We start from the raw sequence: 14,796 nt of genomic DNA, 5'->3' as shown, positions 1-14,796 counted from the left end.
AAATATTTTGAAACTATATAGTATGTCTACAATGCAAACGGGTAGAAAAGTTCTTCCAAATAATGTTAGACCGAAACATTATTTTCTTGTTTTAAATCCCGCATTGGATAATTTTATTTATGATGGGAGTGTAGAAATTTCAATAGAATGTTTAGAATACTCTCAATACATTACTCTTCATTCTTTTGATATTGATATTTCTTCTGTATTCATTGACTATGATAATAAAAGGAATATAATAAGATATAATATAGATGAATATAATAATATTTTGTAGGCGTTCTGTTGATTCTATAACTTATAATAAAGACGAGCAGACTGTTACTTTTTTCTTTTCTGATCCTATTTCTTGTGGAACAAATGCAACTCTTTTTATAAAGTTTTTGGGTGAAATTAATGATAAGGTTGGTCCATAATATTTCAATTGTTTTAATTGTTAATGTTTTTAAGATGTCTGGGTTTTATCGTTCATCTTATTATGACGATAAAACTAAAGAAACTAAATGGCTCGCTTGTACACAAATGGAAGCTACTGATTGTCGTCGTGTGTTTCCTTGTTGGTATTTTTTCTTTTTTTCCTATTTAATATTTTAATTTTTATAGGGATGAGCCAGCTTTAAAAGCGACTTTTGATGTTCAAATTACTGCAGATGTTCGCTATACAGTTTTATCCAATATGAATATTGTTAAAGAATCTATTGTGGATAATAAAAGGACAGTTTTGTTTGGTCGCACTCCATTAATGTCTACTTATGTTTAATGTCTTTTGAAAAAATGTTATATCTAACATGATTAGCTTCTTGCTTGGGTAATTGGTGAATTGGATTACATCGAGACCTTTACGTCTGGTGTTAGTATGCCTAAGATTCCTGTAAGAGTGTATTCTCCTCTTAAAGGATTATCACGGCAAGGAAAATTTTCTCTGGAGCTTGCTGCTAAAACTCTTGAGTTTTTTTCTGAGACTTTTGGTATTCCTTACCCTTTGCCTAAAATAGATTTGGTAGCTATTCCTGATTTTTCTGCTGGCGCCATGGAGAATTGGGGAATGGTTACATTTCGTGTTGTAGATTTGCTTTTTGATGAGGATAAAAGTGGTGCAGCAATGAAACAAAGGGTAGCTGAAGTTGTGCAACACGAGCTTGCACATCAGTGGTTTGGAAATTTAGTTACTATGGATTTTTGGGATGGTGTAAGAATATGTTAATGTTTTGCCTTTTTTGATGTAATTAGTTGTGGCTCAATGAGGGTTTTGCGACTTGGTCTGAGTATTTGTTGTATTTTTCTTTATTCTTATGTTTAAAAGGATGTCATGGTTTTCTTGTAATTCATTTTACCCTGAATGGAAAGTTTGGCAGACTTATGTTACTGTAGTTTTGCATTTTTTGCATTTTATTTGTTGATTTTTTATAGATTAGCTTACAGAAAGCATTAAGATTTGATGGGTTTCGTTCAAGTCATCCTATTGAAGTTTTTGTAAAAAGTTCAGAAGAAATTAATCAAATTTTTGATGGTATTTTAAAAAAATATAGAAATACTTTTTTGATAATAAATAGCTATTTCGTATTCAAAAGGATCATCTGTAATACGTATGTTATCTAAATATATTGGTGAAGATGTTTTTCTCTCTGGTATTAGGTTTATAAAATAATGTGTTTTATAGCATTATTAAATCTATAAATAGGAGATATCTTAGAAGACATTCTTATGGGAATACTATAACTAAAGATTTATGGTGTGCATTAAGTGAAGAAAGTGGTAAAGATATTGTTGGATTTATGAAATATTGGACAGAAAAAGTTGGGGTATATAAATGTTTTTATTAAGTGTAATTTTTTAATATAATTATAGTATCCTGTTATAACTGTTACAGAGCATAATGATTCAATAAAGATTGTACAAAGTAGGTTTCTTGCATCTGGTGATGTAAAACCTGAAGATGATGAAACTATTTATTGGGTTCCTTTGATGCTTAAGACAATGACAACTGATGGTAAAACAGTTGTTGATACTCATTTGATTTTAGAGCAACGAGAACTTTATATTCCTATGTGCAATATAATGAAAGGTTTTTATAAAATTAATACAGATCATTCAGGTGTTTATAGGACTCTTTATTCTTCAGAACAACTTAAAAGATTGGGTTGCTTTTCTATAACTAATCCAGAGTTTTTAAGTGTTGAGGATCGGGTTGGTCTTGTTGCTGATTCTGGTGCTTTGGCTCAAAGTGGTTATTCTAGAACTAGCGAAATGTTATCATTAATATCCAAATGGTTCAATGAGAGTAAATTTGTGTAAGTGTTTGGTTTTTATGAAACTATATTAAAATTACAGCGTATGGAATGAAATGATAAATATAGTTGAAAGTTTGGAAGCAGCTTTTGTTTTCGAAGATGAAAAAATTAGGAAAGGTCTTGAGTTGTTTAAGAGAAAATTAACTTTCATTAAAGTTAATGAGCTTGGGTGGAATTTTGATATAAATGATGGACATAATATGAGACAGCTAAAATCTTTGTTGTTTTTGGCTGCTGGTAAAGCTGGCAATGAGGAGTATGTGTTGTTTTAAATGTCTGTGTGATTAATAATTATGTTTATAGAATAATTTTTGCTGCTAAAGAAATGCTATATCGTTACGCTAATGGTGATAAAACTGCAATACATCCTGATCTTAGAACGTATTTAAAAATAATTTTTGTAATATATAAATAATTATATTTTAGTGCTGTTTTTTCTATTTCTCTTCAATATGGTTTAGAAAAAGAGGTTTGATGATTAATATTAGTTTCTATGTAGATTTATAGAGTTTAGTGGAATATTGTTTATAATATTTGGAAAGAAAGTATTTCTAGTGATGAAAAAGATACTGCTTTAAGACAGTTGGGTCAAACACGTGTTCCTGAATTGATTATACGGACACTTAACATGATTCTTTCTTCTGAAGTTAGGCTTCAAGACATTCATATGCCTCTTGTAGGGTGAGTAAATTTATAAAATAACTTTAATTACTCTGAAATATTATAGTTTGAAAACTCATTCTAAAGGTATAAACGCTTTATGGAAATTTTGTCAAGAAAATTGGGATGCAATTGATGTTACTGTTCCAAACAATGTAGGGAGTTTGAAATCAACTGTAGTGCAATTGATGGTTTCCGGATTTACTTCGATATCTAAATTAAATGAGATTGATGAATTTTTTAAATTTAAAAAAATTAATGCGTAATAATTTATTTTTATAAAGTATATTTAATTAAATACTTGTAGGTTCGATAAAGCACTTTCCCAGTCTTTAGATGCTATTAGAGCCAAAGCATTATGGGTTTCAAGGGATAGTGATAATGTAAAAGAATGGCTTAAAAGTGAAGGTTATATTTAATATTTTAAAAATATTTAATTTGTACATAAATTATAAATATGTATATATAATAATTTTCTAGTAATTTTAGTAAATCTTGTAAAATGATATTTTAACGTATATTTTAACGTATATCAAATGTATATTTTTTAAATGTAAAAATATCTTTTATATTTTCCAATAAGTTTTTGCTTAAAATGTATTTAATAACGATAAATTTAAGTGCTATTCACTGATATGATTATTGATTGTAATAATCATAAATATATATTATAATATATTAATATATAATAATAGGAAATATTTTGGTATATTAAGTGATATTTATTAAGGGTTTGTGATGTTATTTTTTATATTTTGTATATAGTTTATAATGATAACGTTATAAATTGAAATTAAATATAAAAATATAATTTATATTATAATTTATTTTTATATAAATTTAATTTAATTATATATCTACATATCGATATTAGCATTGTATATTTTTATAATAATCTCTATGAATATGAAACAATACATTGTAATGATAAATAAAATCTAAATAAACTTTTTAAAATAGTATTATAAAAAATAGATATGAACTATATAGATAATGTTGTAAATGTGTTATATTTTTTAAAATATTAATTGAATAATCAATACTTTTATGAATTAGAGTTATATTGAATATAATTGAATATAATTGAACATAATATAAAAAATTATACACTCAATGTTATAATATTTTTCAATTGATATATATATATTCTATATTCTAAATTAAATACATGTATAATTATAATGATTAAAATATATATTTTTAAATCTAATTAGTATAATACTATGTTAATATATTATTAATTAAATTATCTATTATAACTAAATTATAATCATTATATTTATATATATATTTATATAAATATACATATTTTTAAATTAAATATATCTTCAAAATTGCATAGATTAAATCATTAAAATAACTGTTATAAAATCTAACATTGTTACTAACATTGTTATAAAATTTTTAAAAAAAATAATCGATAACTTCAATATTACATGTTATTTACACAAAAAATACCAAATGATTTTTATATGTTAAATCCATTTTTACATAATGAAACAATATAGAATTTATATATAATATTATATAATATTTATATATTATTATGTATTATAGTATTATATTATATTAATTATTATGCATTTAAATTTTAGGTTTTTAATAATATTTCTAAAATTATTCGTAAGATGCAGATGCATAACAATATATTTTAAAATTGAAGTTTAAGAGCAGCACAATTATTTTTGTGGTTATTAAACACATGAACAAGAATTATTTTATCGTTTATTATAAAAATATATTCAGATATTTTTATTCAGATATTTTTATACATTTTAATTTTTAAAAATAAAAAAATATTTTAGATATCTACCAACACATCAATATACTTTATTACGAGAACTTATTTCAAATTTATAATCGATATTAATGCCTAATTGTCTCATCCAAATTACAGAATCTAACGAAACATTATGACAACCATTTAAAACTATATGCATAATTGAAGATGAACGAGTATTTACTAATTCAACTACACCAAAACCAGAAATGCCAAAACAACTAGACAAATTAAAATATTTCAATACTTTTAATTCATGAGCAACAACAGTTAAAAGTGAATCATCAACCCATGAATTACCACTTAAAGACAATCTCTCAATAAATTTACATGACAACACAAGATTAACTATACAATTTGCATCGAGCTGAGGACATGAATCCAAAAATAACTCTTTTAAATTATGACCAGAAAAACTAGTTAATGCTATAACAGCATCCGAATATAATCTAGACGAATATGATAAATTTAAATACCGAAGACAATCAAAATTCGGAAGTATAGAAAAAGATAAATCAGTTCCAACTAAATATGAAAGATTTAATTCAAGAAGAGTTTTAGGCATCAATGGCGTACGTAAAAGCCTAGATCCAGATAAATCTAAAACATCTAATTCATCTAAATATAAAAAATCATAATCATCCAGTACTAAATTTTCTATCCAATTATTAAGAAAAATATGCGTAACACTTGGAATTATTTTTAGCATATCACTAACATAAAAAGAAAGTTCTCTATTATTACACAGAGAAATATCAGCTCGAATTAGTTTTACTATTCTAATATTTGTTGGTATCTGACCCCAAAATGGAATAGAATTAACTAAAAGTTTCTTCGCTTCAAATCTTTGAAGACTACTTGGAACATTAGACATTACCTGTGCAACAACAGAAAGTTCAATTTCATATAAAAATATTAATGATAAAAGGGAGGAAAAAGCAGAAATAGAACGTGAAAGCAATTCATAATTAAAGCCTTTAGTTAAAGTCAAATGAGTAAGATTACAGCAGAACTTAGCCATATATAACAATAAAGAATCATTAATAACACATTTTCCATTCAATACCAACTTCCGAACAAGATTTCGACTCCTTTTAATATTTATTGAAATTATTTTTGAAGAAATAGGTTTCATTGTACATGAAAAATCTAAATTATAAAATAAACAATCCAAAGATAAAATTGTATGTCTCCAATTCTTTGAAACCCTTTGACATAAACTAATAGTTTTAAATGGTAAATAACAAAATATTTTTAAAATAATTTCTAAAGGAATTTTTTGAAAAAAATCAAAGTACGAAGAAAATAACTTATTATTAACATTTTATTTTGCATTATTTTGAATTCTTACTTTAAGATTCTTAACACTTTTCAACGTAGAGTAAAGCATTTTCCGAAGTAACTTTTAAATTATTAAACAGTGTAACAAGGAACTATAATTACATTATTTTTTTTCGAATCATAAGACGAACATTTTATTCCAAGCTTATATATATATATAGCTCTATTGTAATTATTCATTAATCGTAATATCTTCCCTGCACGTAAATAGCCCTTAAAACATGTTAAGAATATAAAACATCATAAAAATATCACATACATCAATACAACGGGGATAAAACCGAATCATCCTATAAGAATCTTTCAAAGCACTTTCATATTTCCCTATTTTTTCAAAAGTTGCAGCTCTACCATCAAGCAAAGTCAATGTTTTATTTTGATGTAATGCCTTATTAAGATTAATATAATTTTAGTAATTAAAAAATTATAACCTTAGTAAATAGTCCCAAAGCTTCGTAATACATCTCAGAGTTAAACGCAGATATAGCATCATTTTCAATCATCAAATAGATCACGAAATTTAAATTATTTCAAAAAACAATCGACAAAAACTAAAATATAAAAATAACTATATAATCTAAAAAACCAATACAACATATGATAAATTATCACAAATTAAATATTCCAAATCCTCACTTTCAAAACATAAATCAGCAGGTTTATTTTTTATCCAATTTCACAATCATAATTTTAAATTAAACTCATTACATCATTTAATCATTTTCTTTATAACATCTAATACTATTTACAAGAGAATCATCAAATGCCCATTCCAATACAAGATGTCGTCCCAACAAATGAGTATTTTTCAAAACATTAAAAGCATTCTTTGCATCTCTAGATGTAAAATATTCTACAAAAGCAAACCCGCGAATAGAATTATCAATTTTCTTAGGAACACGAACAGATTTTAAATGACCATATGATCTACAATATTAATTATAAAACATTAAAAACTTCAAAACACACCCAAATAGTTGTTTTATATCATCTTTAGTAGCTTCAAATGGCAAATTCTTGATTATAATTTTACACTTATTTTCATTTAACGTTTTTTTATTAAAAGAATCACAAGATTTCTCAGATTCCTTAATTTGAAGAACATGTCCATCAAGTACATAATCTTTCATAGCACTCATAGCTGCTAAAGCGTGAGAACGTGTTTTAAACTCAACAAAACCAAAGCCCATGCTCAATTTATTTCCAGGTCTTTTTGGATCAGGCTTTGTTTTGATAATTGCATTAATAAAACCAGTAAGAGAACTAAACACCCTCTTTAGACTATCTAAAGTAGTAGAAAAGTTAAGATTTTTTATAAAAAGAGTGCCCCTTTCAGTATCAGATATATCAGAATTTTCAATATTAATGTCAACATCGTGAATCACTTTCAATTTTTTTGGATCAATATTCACCATTTCTGAATTCATTTTACAATTAAATTCATCTTTAAATATATTCAAAGGAGCTTTTTCAAGATATAAAACAGAATCTTTAAATTTCCTGTAAGACAAATTCTTAAACGCGTCATCAGCATATTTAGATTCTAAAAACTCAACAATAGCAATAGTTCCAGAAGGAGGCAGCAAAATACGACCAAGAACACCATATTTCCCAAACAACTCAAACAATTCATTTACTGTTGTACCATATGGAAAATTTTTAGCCAACAAAACAGAATCATCACGCTCAAAACTAGAAAAAGATTCCAAATTAACACCTGATTTTTCAAAAAAAGTTTTTGTTTCTTGAATAACATAAGTTTCAGCTAAAGCCTGTCTAACAGCAGCATTTGAAGAAACAGGGTCTAAAACTTCAGCTTTAGAAAGTCCGAATTTATCAGCAACAGAAGATATAACAGCATCTGGCTAATTAAGTCAAAATCTATAAAAACAAACTCTAAATAAAAATAATTTACGTTCATGTAAAGAGAATTCCAAGAAAATTGAGAATAAGATGAATTTATTTTCCGTTTTTTAGCTCTTTGACTTTTAAACTTCATTTCATTAAAATTCATGGGTCCATAATGACCATGTTTAATTTGTGCGGGAAGAATATGTACAAGACGACCATATAGCGCACGTCCATCCATATTTTCATACGCATCTACAGCAGATAAAGGGCTTTCAAAAAGGAGATAAGCAAATCCTTTTGCCATATTCGAAGCAAAATCAAAAGGAATATGAACCTAATTCAATAATATTAGCTAAATCTTCTTATACATAAAAATATATTCAATATAAAGTTTTTTTCAGTAATTATCATTCCTTTAATAATCAACACAATAATCATTAATTATTCTGTTGTCCCTATCATTGTTTCATCATAAAAAATATTATACTATATTTTTAATTTTTAAAACATACATTTATAATTTTTCCAAACTTCTCAAAAACATCCCTAAGTTCATTTTCAGAAATACTATATGGCAAATTTCTAACAAAAAGTCTTCCAGATAAAAGAATTTCATTTTTTAAAGAAAGTTTACTATTACCAAAACAAGATTCTGAAATATTCTTTTCAAATGCATTTCCAGCATTTAATTGTTTTTCCAGATTAGAATCAAATAATTCACAATCGTTTAATTCTACTACATGTTTAAACTTCGATTTCAGCCACTCATCATCAGTCATAGACTTAATATTAGATATATTAAATGATTCTTCAGAATCAGATAGCTCAAAAGATTTTCGTTTCTGTTCTTTATATCCCTCTAAAAAATTACAGGAACAAGATTCGGCATGGTCTTTTATATTACAAGCAGAAGAAAATAAAACTTTATTGACATCATCCGAATCATCTATAGAACTTCTAAATTTATGTTTTCTAACTAAAACCTGACGGCTTTTTCCGGAAATTTCTTTACAGTTTTCTACTTGCTCATGCCTTAAAAATTTAAACAATTCTTGATTTTCCTGAGTTTCTCTTTTTAGAAATATTTCTTTATTAACTAATTGATTTTTTTTGTAAATATGATCTTTAACAAAAAAATTGTCAGACCCAAGAACATTTTGAGAACTAAAAGCACTAAAATCTACCTAAAAATATGAGAATAAATATTATATGCAAATATATATATATATATTACTTCTTTAGCATGTTCAACAGTAATCCTAGACATATCAACAAAAGTATTATGGTAATACTTAATAGCATTTAATGCATCATCATTAGTTTTATAACCTATAAACCCAAACCCCCTAAATTTCCCACTTTTTGAACATACAAATTTAATATCAGTAATATGTTTTCCTCCATAAGCGGAAAAATGCTCTTTAAACCTATCTTCATTTAAATATTTAGGCAAATTTTTAACAATAATCCTTGACATCTTTAAGGCAATTTAACCAATACTAATTCTATCCAAATGAAAGTCAATATTTTTTCTAGCATTCTTTATAATTACTCGATCCGAAAATTAAGCTATTTACCATTTTTAAATTATAGATAAATAATTCATTTAATTCTTTAATAAAAATGACAAATATTAATGACAATTCTACAGAAGATCTATCGCAATATATATCAGTTATAAAAAATAAAGGTAATATTTAATTAAACTAATTCTTTTTAATTTAATTTTTTAGTTATTGTAAAATCAGTTGATATGGTGATCAATTTAAACAATACTTTATAAAATTTTTATTGTTGTTTTTTAGAATGAAGAGATGAAAGAAGATGCAATTGACTGTGGTACGTATTTTTTCTAAATATTAATTTCTTATTCAAATATAGCAATCTCTGCCATGGAAAAATATAATGTTGAAAAAGTAATACATAATGCTTTTAAAAAAAATATATTTTATTATTCTTAGGATATAGCAGCATACATAAAAAACGAAGTTCCAACAATTGTTTTTAAATCTGTAGTAACTCTAATAGTTTGATAAAAAATTTGGAACAACGTGGCATTGTATTGTAGGAAGAAATTTTGGAAGTTACGTAACACATGGTAAAACTTCGAAAAGTTATATAAATATATTTATTATCAATAGAAACAAAACATTTCATATATTTCTATTTAGGACAAATTGCGTTCCTTCTTTTTAAGTTTATTATCATTATAATTTTTTACATTCTAACCAGCAAATATTAGATCTGGATAGTTATAGAGTAACGAAAATAAACATACTTTACATAATTTCCTATATTATCTCTCTTTTGTCAAAATAAATGTTTTTTTTTAAATATTAATAAAAAAAACGATAACAATTTATCATTTATAAAAATTATTTAAAAATACAATTAATTTTAATTATGTAAGTTTTTGATAAAATACAAGTAGCATTGTTTTATATAATATACTAAGCATTTAATATCAATAAAGATATATTTTCCATTAATTATATAACTTTTATTATAAATTCAAATGATCACAGAATATGACTTAGAAAACTCTTACATGTATAATTCTGCATTTAAAGAAATAACACAGGAAGATCAATGGGCAATAATATCATCATTTTTTGATGAAAAAGGGCTTGTATCAACTCAAATAGACTCTTTTGATGAATTTGTTCAAAATACTATGCAAGAACTTGTTGATGAAGATGCAACTCTTACATTAGATCAACATGCACAACATACGGGGATTGAAAGTGATGTAACTCGCAGATACGAAATTAATTTCGGACAAATATTTCTTTCAAAACCAAGCATGACAGAAGCAGATGGTTCTACTCAACTAATGTTTCCTCAAGAAGCAAGACTGCGCAACCTTACGTAAGTTATTTGCCATAAAAATGTCTTTATAACTAAAATAGTTACTCTTCTCCATTATATGTTGATATAAAGAAGAAAGTTATGATAGCAGCAGACCCAAATGCGCCATTTGGTCCTGATAAAGAATGGATAGTAGAAGAAGATGAACAACCATCAAAAGTATTTATAGGGAAAATACCCATAATGTTACGATCAACATTTTGTATTTTAAATGGTTTACCAGAATCTGAACTCTATGAATTAAACGAATGCCCATATGATCAGGTAATTTGAATATAATATTTTAAAAAAGACTTAAGCTCTACTATTTAGGGAGGATATTTCATTATAAATGGCTCAGAAAAAGTAATTATTGCCCAAGAACGAAGCGCAGCAAATACAGTGCAAGTTTTTAAAAAACCAGCACCGTCTGCAGTTAGTTATGTTGCAGAAATACGTAGCGCAGTTGAAAAAGGATCAAAACTTATGAGTAGCTTTCAAATAAAACTTATGTCAAAAAGTATAGAGAAAGGAGTATGTATCTAAAAATTAATTTCATATTTTTTTAACACTATAGGCTGGACAAACCATTAGAGCCTGTCTCCCTTATATTAGAAATGATATACCAATTGTAATCGTATTTCGAGCATTAGGTGTAGTACCAGACAGAGACATTATGGAACATATTTGTTATGATCCAAATGATCATCAAATGCTAGAAATGCTAAAACCATGCATAGAAGAAGCCTTTGTTATCCAAGAAAAAGAAGTAGCACTGGATTTCATTGGAAAAAGAGGAAGTGCAGTTGGAATAAATCGTGAAAAGCGTCTTCGTTACGCTCAAGATATTTTACAAAAAGAATTGCTACCACATATAACTACAACAGAAGGCTATGAAACAAGAAAAGCATTTTTCTTGGGATACATGATTCATCGACTTTTATTATGTGCCCTTGAACGACGGGATCCTGATGATAGAGACCATTTCGGAAAAAAAAGGCTTGATCTTGCTGGTCCCCTTTTAGCAAATCTTTTTAGGATGCTTTTTAAAAAGTTAACAAAAGATGTTTATAAATATATGCAAAAATGTGTCGAAACAAATAGGGAATTTAACTTAACTCTTGCAGTAAAATCAAATACAATAACACATGGATTAAGATACTCGTTAGCAACAGGTAATTGGGGTGATCAAAAAAAAGTTATGTCAGCAAGAGTTGGTGTTTCTCAAGTTTTAAATAGATATACATTTGCATCAACATTATCTCATCTACGTCGCACAAATACACCAATCGGTAGAGATGGAAAAGTCGCAAAACCTCGTCAACTTCATAATACACACTGGGGATTAGTTTGTCCAGCTGAAACGCCAGAAGGTCAAGCATGTGGCCTAGTAAAAAACCTATCACTTATGTCATATGTATCAGTGGGCAGTCCTTCAGCACCTATCATTGAATTTTTAGAAGAATGGGGAATGGAAACTCTCGAAGATTATAATCCTAATGCAACTCCAAATACTACAAAAGTATTTGTTAATGGTGTTTGGCTTGGGGTTCATCGTGATCCTTATCATTTAGTTGAAACTATAAAAAGTCTTAGACGAAAACTTGATATTAGTGCAGAAGTAAGTGTAGTTAGAGATATACGGGAAAAAGAATTACGTATATTTACAGATGCTGGAAGAGTGTGTCGACCTCTTTTCATTGTTGATAATAACCCAGAAAGTGATCATAGAGGTCAATTAATGCTAAAAAAAGAACATGTCCAAAAGATTATAGATAATAGGAATCGAACAGACCTTGACAATGAATCAAAATTTGGATGGAGTAGTCTTGTTGCTAATGGCATTGTAGAATACATTGATGCAGAAGAAGAAGAAACTATTATGATTGCAATGACTCCAGAAGACTTAGAAACAACTCGTCAACTGCAAGCGGGATATAAGATTGCAGATGAAATTGATCCTGCACGTCGTGTAAAACTTTCAGTTAATCCAAATACACATTTATGGACACACTGCGAAATTCATCCAAGTATGATTCTTGGAATATGCGCAAGCATAATTCCATTTCCAGACCACAATCAAGTTTCATCATTTTGTTTTCAAATAATATATACTAATTTATATAGTCTCCTCGTAACACTTACCAATCTGCAATGGGAAAACAAGCTATAGGAGTTTTTCTTACTAATTACCAAGTAAGAATGGATACAATGGCAAATATTTTATACTATCCACAAAAACCTCTTGCTACAACAAGATCAATGGAATATCTTCGATTTAGAGAACTTCCAGCGGGTCAAAATGCAATTGTTGCAATTTTATGTTATAGCGGTTATAATCAAGAAGATTCAGTAATTATGAATCAAAGTAGTATCGATAGGGGATTATTTAGAAGTATGTTTTATCGAAGTTATATGGACCAAGAAAAAAAAATAGGAATGCAAATTATGGAAGAATTCGAAAAACCAATGCGTAGTAATTGTCTAAAATTAAAACATGGTACATATGATAAAATTGAAGATGACGGATTAATAGCACCCGGAACTAGAGTTTCAGGAGAAGATATTATAATAGGAAAAACAGCACCTATTCCTCCAAATGCTGAAGAATTAGGCCAAAGAACAAAATTTCATACTAAACGTGATGTGTCTACACCTCTTCGAAGTACGGAAAGTGGAATTATTGATCAAGTAATGGTGTCTACTAACGCTGAAGGTCTTAAATTTGTAAAAGTTCGCATGCGTTCAACAAGAATTCCTCAAATAGGAGATAAATTTGCATCAAGACATGGACAAAAAGTTGTTTTTCTCTTTTCTATTAGATAATTTATTTAGAATTTTAGGGTACAATTGGTATTACATATCGTCATGAAGATATGCCTTTTACATCGGAAGGAATTGTTCCTGATATCAGTATGTCTAATTTCTAATTATATATATATATATATAATACTAATACCTTAGTTATAAATCCTCATGCAATTCCTAGTCGAATGACAGTAGCACACTTAATAGAATGTTTATTAAGTAAAGTTTCTGCATTAAGCGGTTATGAAGGAGATGCAACCCCATTTACGTATTTATTAATAAAAAACTTTTCTATTTACTAAATTTATCAAGGGATGTTACAGTTGAAGCTATTTCTAAAATGCTGCGTCAACATGGATATCAATCTAGGGGTTTTGAAGTAATGTATAACGGTCATACTGGCCGAAAACTAGTAGCTCAGGTTTTCTTGGGTCGTAAGTTTTCTTAAATTTATAATTTTTTTTTTTTTAAAAAATTAGCTACATACTACCAAAGATTAAAACATATGGTAAAATAACATACTAAAAAAAAAATATTTTTAACTTTACAGGTCGAAGATAAAATACATGCTAGAGCTAGAGGTCCAGTACAAATTTTAACGCGTCAACCAGTAGGAGGAAGATCAAGAGATGGAGGTTTACGTTTTGGAGAAATGGAAAGAGTATATTTTCTATACATAAATCTCAAGTTTTAACATTTGGTTAGGACTGGTAAAAATATATTATACAATACAAAAATTTAATTTTTTTTCAGTATGATAAGTCATGGAGCTTCTTCATTTTTAAAAGAAAGGTAAACAATTTTCAGTTACAATTTAAAAAACTAATAAATTAGACTTTTTGATGCAAGGTCCTGAAAACATATAATTACTAACGTTAAATTAACTAATATAGCGATGCATATCGACTTCATATATGTGATATTTGTGGTCTTGCTGCTATAGCAAATTTAAAGAAAAATCAATTCGAATGTCGTATATGTCACAATAAAACCAATATATCACAAGTATAACTTTTATCTTATTAAAGAAATATGTTTACTATTTATTTAGATTCATTTACCATATTCAGCAAAACTTTTGTTTGTTTATTTTACTTAACTTTCGTTTCCTAATATTTATAGATTCCAAGAATTGATGTCAATGAACATTGCTCCAAGATTATATACTAACCGAAATTAAAAACAATTAACAATATATATATATATATAAATCAAAAA

General features: G+C 27.0%; 6 protein-coding genes across 6 annotated transcripts; 3 read left to right on the top strand and 3 right to left on the bottom strand.

The window, feature by feature from the left end:
* Positions 1-22: 22 nt before the first annotated feature.
* On the top strand, positions 23-3,370 carry T551_00802 (uncharacterized protein; the record flags this gene model as incomplete). Its single annotated transcript, XM_018373066.1, has 17 exons — positions 23-205; positions 255-404; positions 451-560; positions 604-754; positions 797-1,189; positions 1,231-1,265; positions 1,304-1,367; positions 1,411-1,510; positions 1,554-1,635; positions 1,682-1,802; positions 1,849-2,291; positions 2,332-2,547; positions 2,595-2,672; positions 2,718-2,760; positions 2,806-2,972; positions 3,019-3,213; positions 3,259-3,370. 17 exons carry the CDS (start codon positions 23-25, stop codon positions 3,368-3,370), a joined length of 2,643 nt encoding a protein of 880 aa, XP_018230812.1.
* A 1,401-nt stretch (positions 3,371-4,771) lies between these two features.
* T551_00801 (uncharacterized protein) lies at positions 4,772-5,866 on the bottom strand (the record flags this gene model as incomplete). Its single annotated transcript, XM_018373065.1, has 1 exon — positions 4,772-5,866. The coding sequence occupies one exon, from the start codon at positions 5,864-5,866 to the stop codon at positions 4,772-4,774; it is 1,095 nt and encodes a 364-aa protein (XP_018230811.1).
* A 189-nt stretch (positions 5,867-6,055) lies between these two features.
* On the bottom strand, positions 6,056-6,575 carry T551_00800 (uncharacterized protein; the record flags this gene model as incomplete). The annotated part of the gene is made up of 4 exons (XM_018373064.1): positions 6,056-6,133; positions 6,175-6,285; positions 6,332-6,460; positions 6,504-6,575. 4 exons carry the CDS (start codon positions 6,573-6,575, stop codon positions 6,056-6,058), a joined length of 390 nt encoding a protein of 129 aa, XP_018230810.1.
* A 210-nt stretch (positions 6,576-6,785) lies between these two features.
* T551_00799 (RNA-binding ribosome biosynthesis protein MRD1) lies at positions 6,786-9,400 on the bottom strand (the record flags this gene model as incomplete). The annotated part of the gene is made up of 5 exons (XM_018373063.1): positions 6,786-6,999; positions 7,042-7,937; positions 7,988-8,257; positions 8,436-9,107; positions 9,158-9,400. 5 exons carry the CDS (start codon positions 9,398-9,400, stop codon positions 6,786-6,788), a joined length of 2,295 nt encoding a protein of 764 aa, XP_018230809.1.
* Positions 9,401-9,546: 146 nt separating this feature from the next.
* On the top strand, positions 9,547-10,165 carry T551_00798 (dynein light chain 2, cytoplasmic; the record flags this gene model as incomplete). The annotated part of the gene is made up of 8 exons (XM_018373062.1): positions 9,547-9,613; positions 9,657-9,679; positions 9,729-9,762; positions 9,805-9,839; positions 9,885-9,911; positions 9,952-10,021; positions 10,065-10,119; positions 10,156-10,165. 8 exons carry the CDS (start codon positions 9,547-9,549, stop codon positions 10,163-10,165), a joined length of 321 nt encoding a protein of 106 aa, XP_018230808.1.
* A 273-nt stretch (positions 10,166-10,438) lies between these two features.
* Positions 10,439-14,758, top strand: T551_00797 (DNA-directed RNA polymerase II subunit RPB2; the record flags this gene model as incomplete). Its single annotated transcript, XM_018373061.1, has 16 exons — positions 10,439-10,791; positions 10,833-11,055; positions 11,104-11,304; positions 11,348-12,853; positions 12,898-13,569; positions 13,614-13,683; positions 13,735-13,846; positions 13,891-14,012; positions 14,058-14,086; positions 14,129-14,239; positions 14,284-14,288; positions 14,332-14,370; positions 14,413-14,427; positions 14,472-14,583; positions 14,630-14,658; positions 14,701-14,758. The coding sequence occupies 16 exons, from the start codon at positions 10,439-10,441 to the stop codon at positions 14,756-14,758; spliced, it is 3,657 nt and encodes a 1,218-aa protein (XP_018230807.1).
* Positions 14,759-14,796: the final 38 nt, after the last annotated feature.

This window comes from Pneumocystis jirovecii (assembly GCF_001477535.1).
Source record: "Pneumocystis jirovecii RU7 chromosome Unknown supercont1.3, whole genome shotgun sequence".
Taxonomy (NCBI): domain Eukaryota; kingdom Fungi; phylum Ascomycota; class Pneumocystomycetes; order Pneumocystales; family Pneumocystaceae; genus Pneumocystis; species Pneumocystis jirovecii.
The sequence above is the reverse complement of the archived record's forward strand: the minus strand, read 5'-3'. Positions and strand labels throughout refer to the sequence as shown.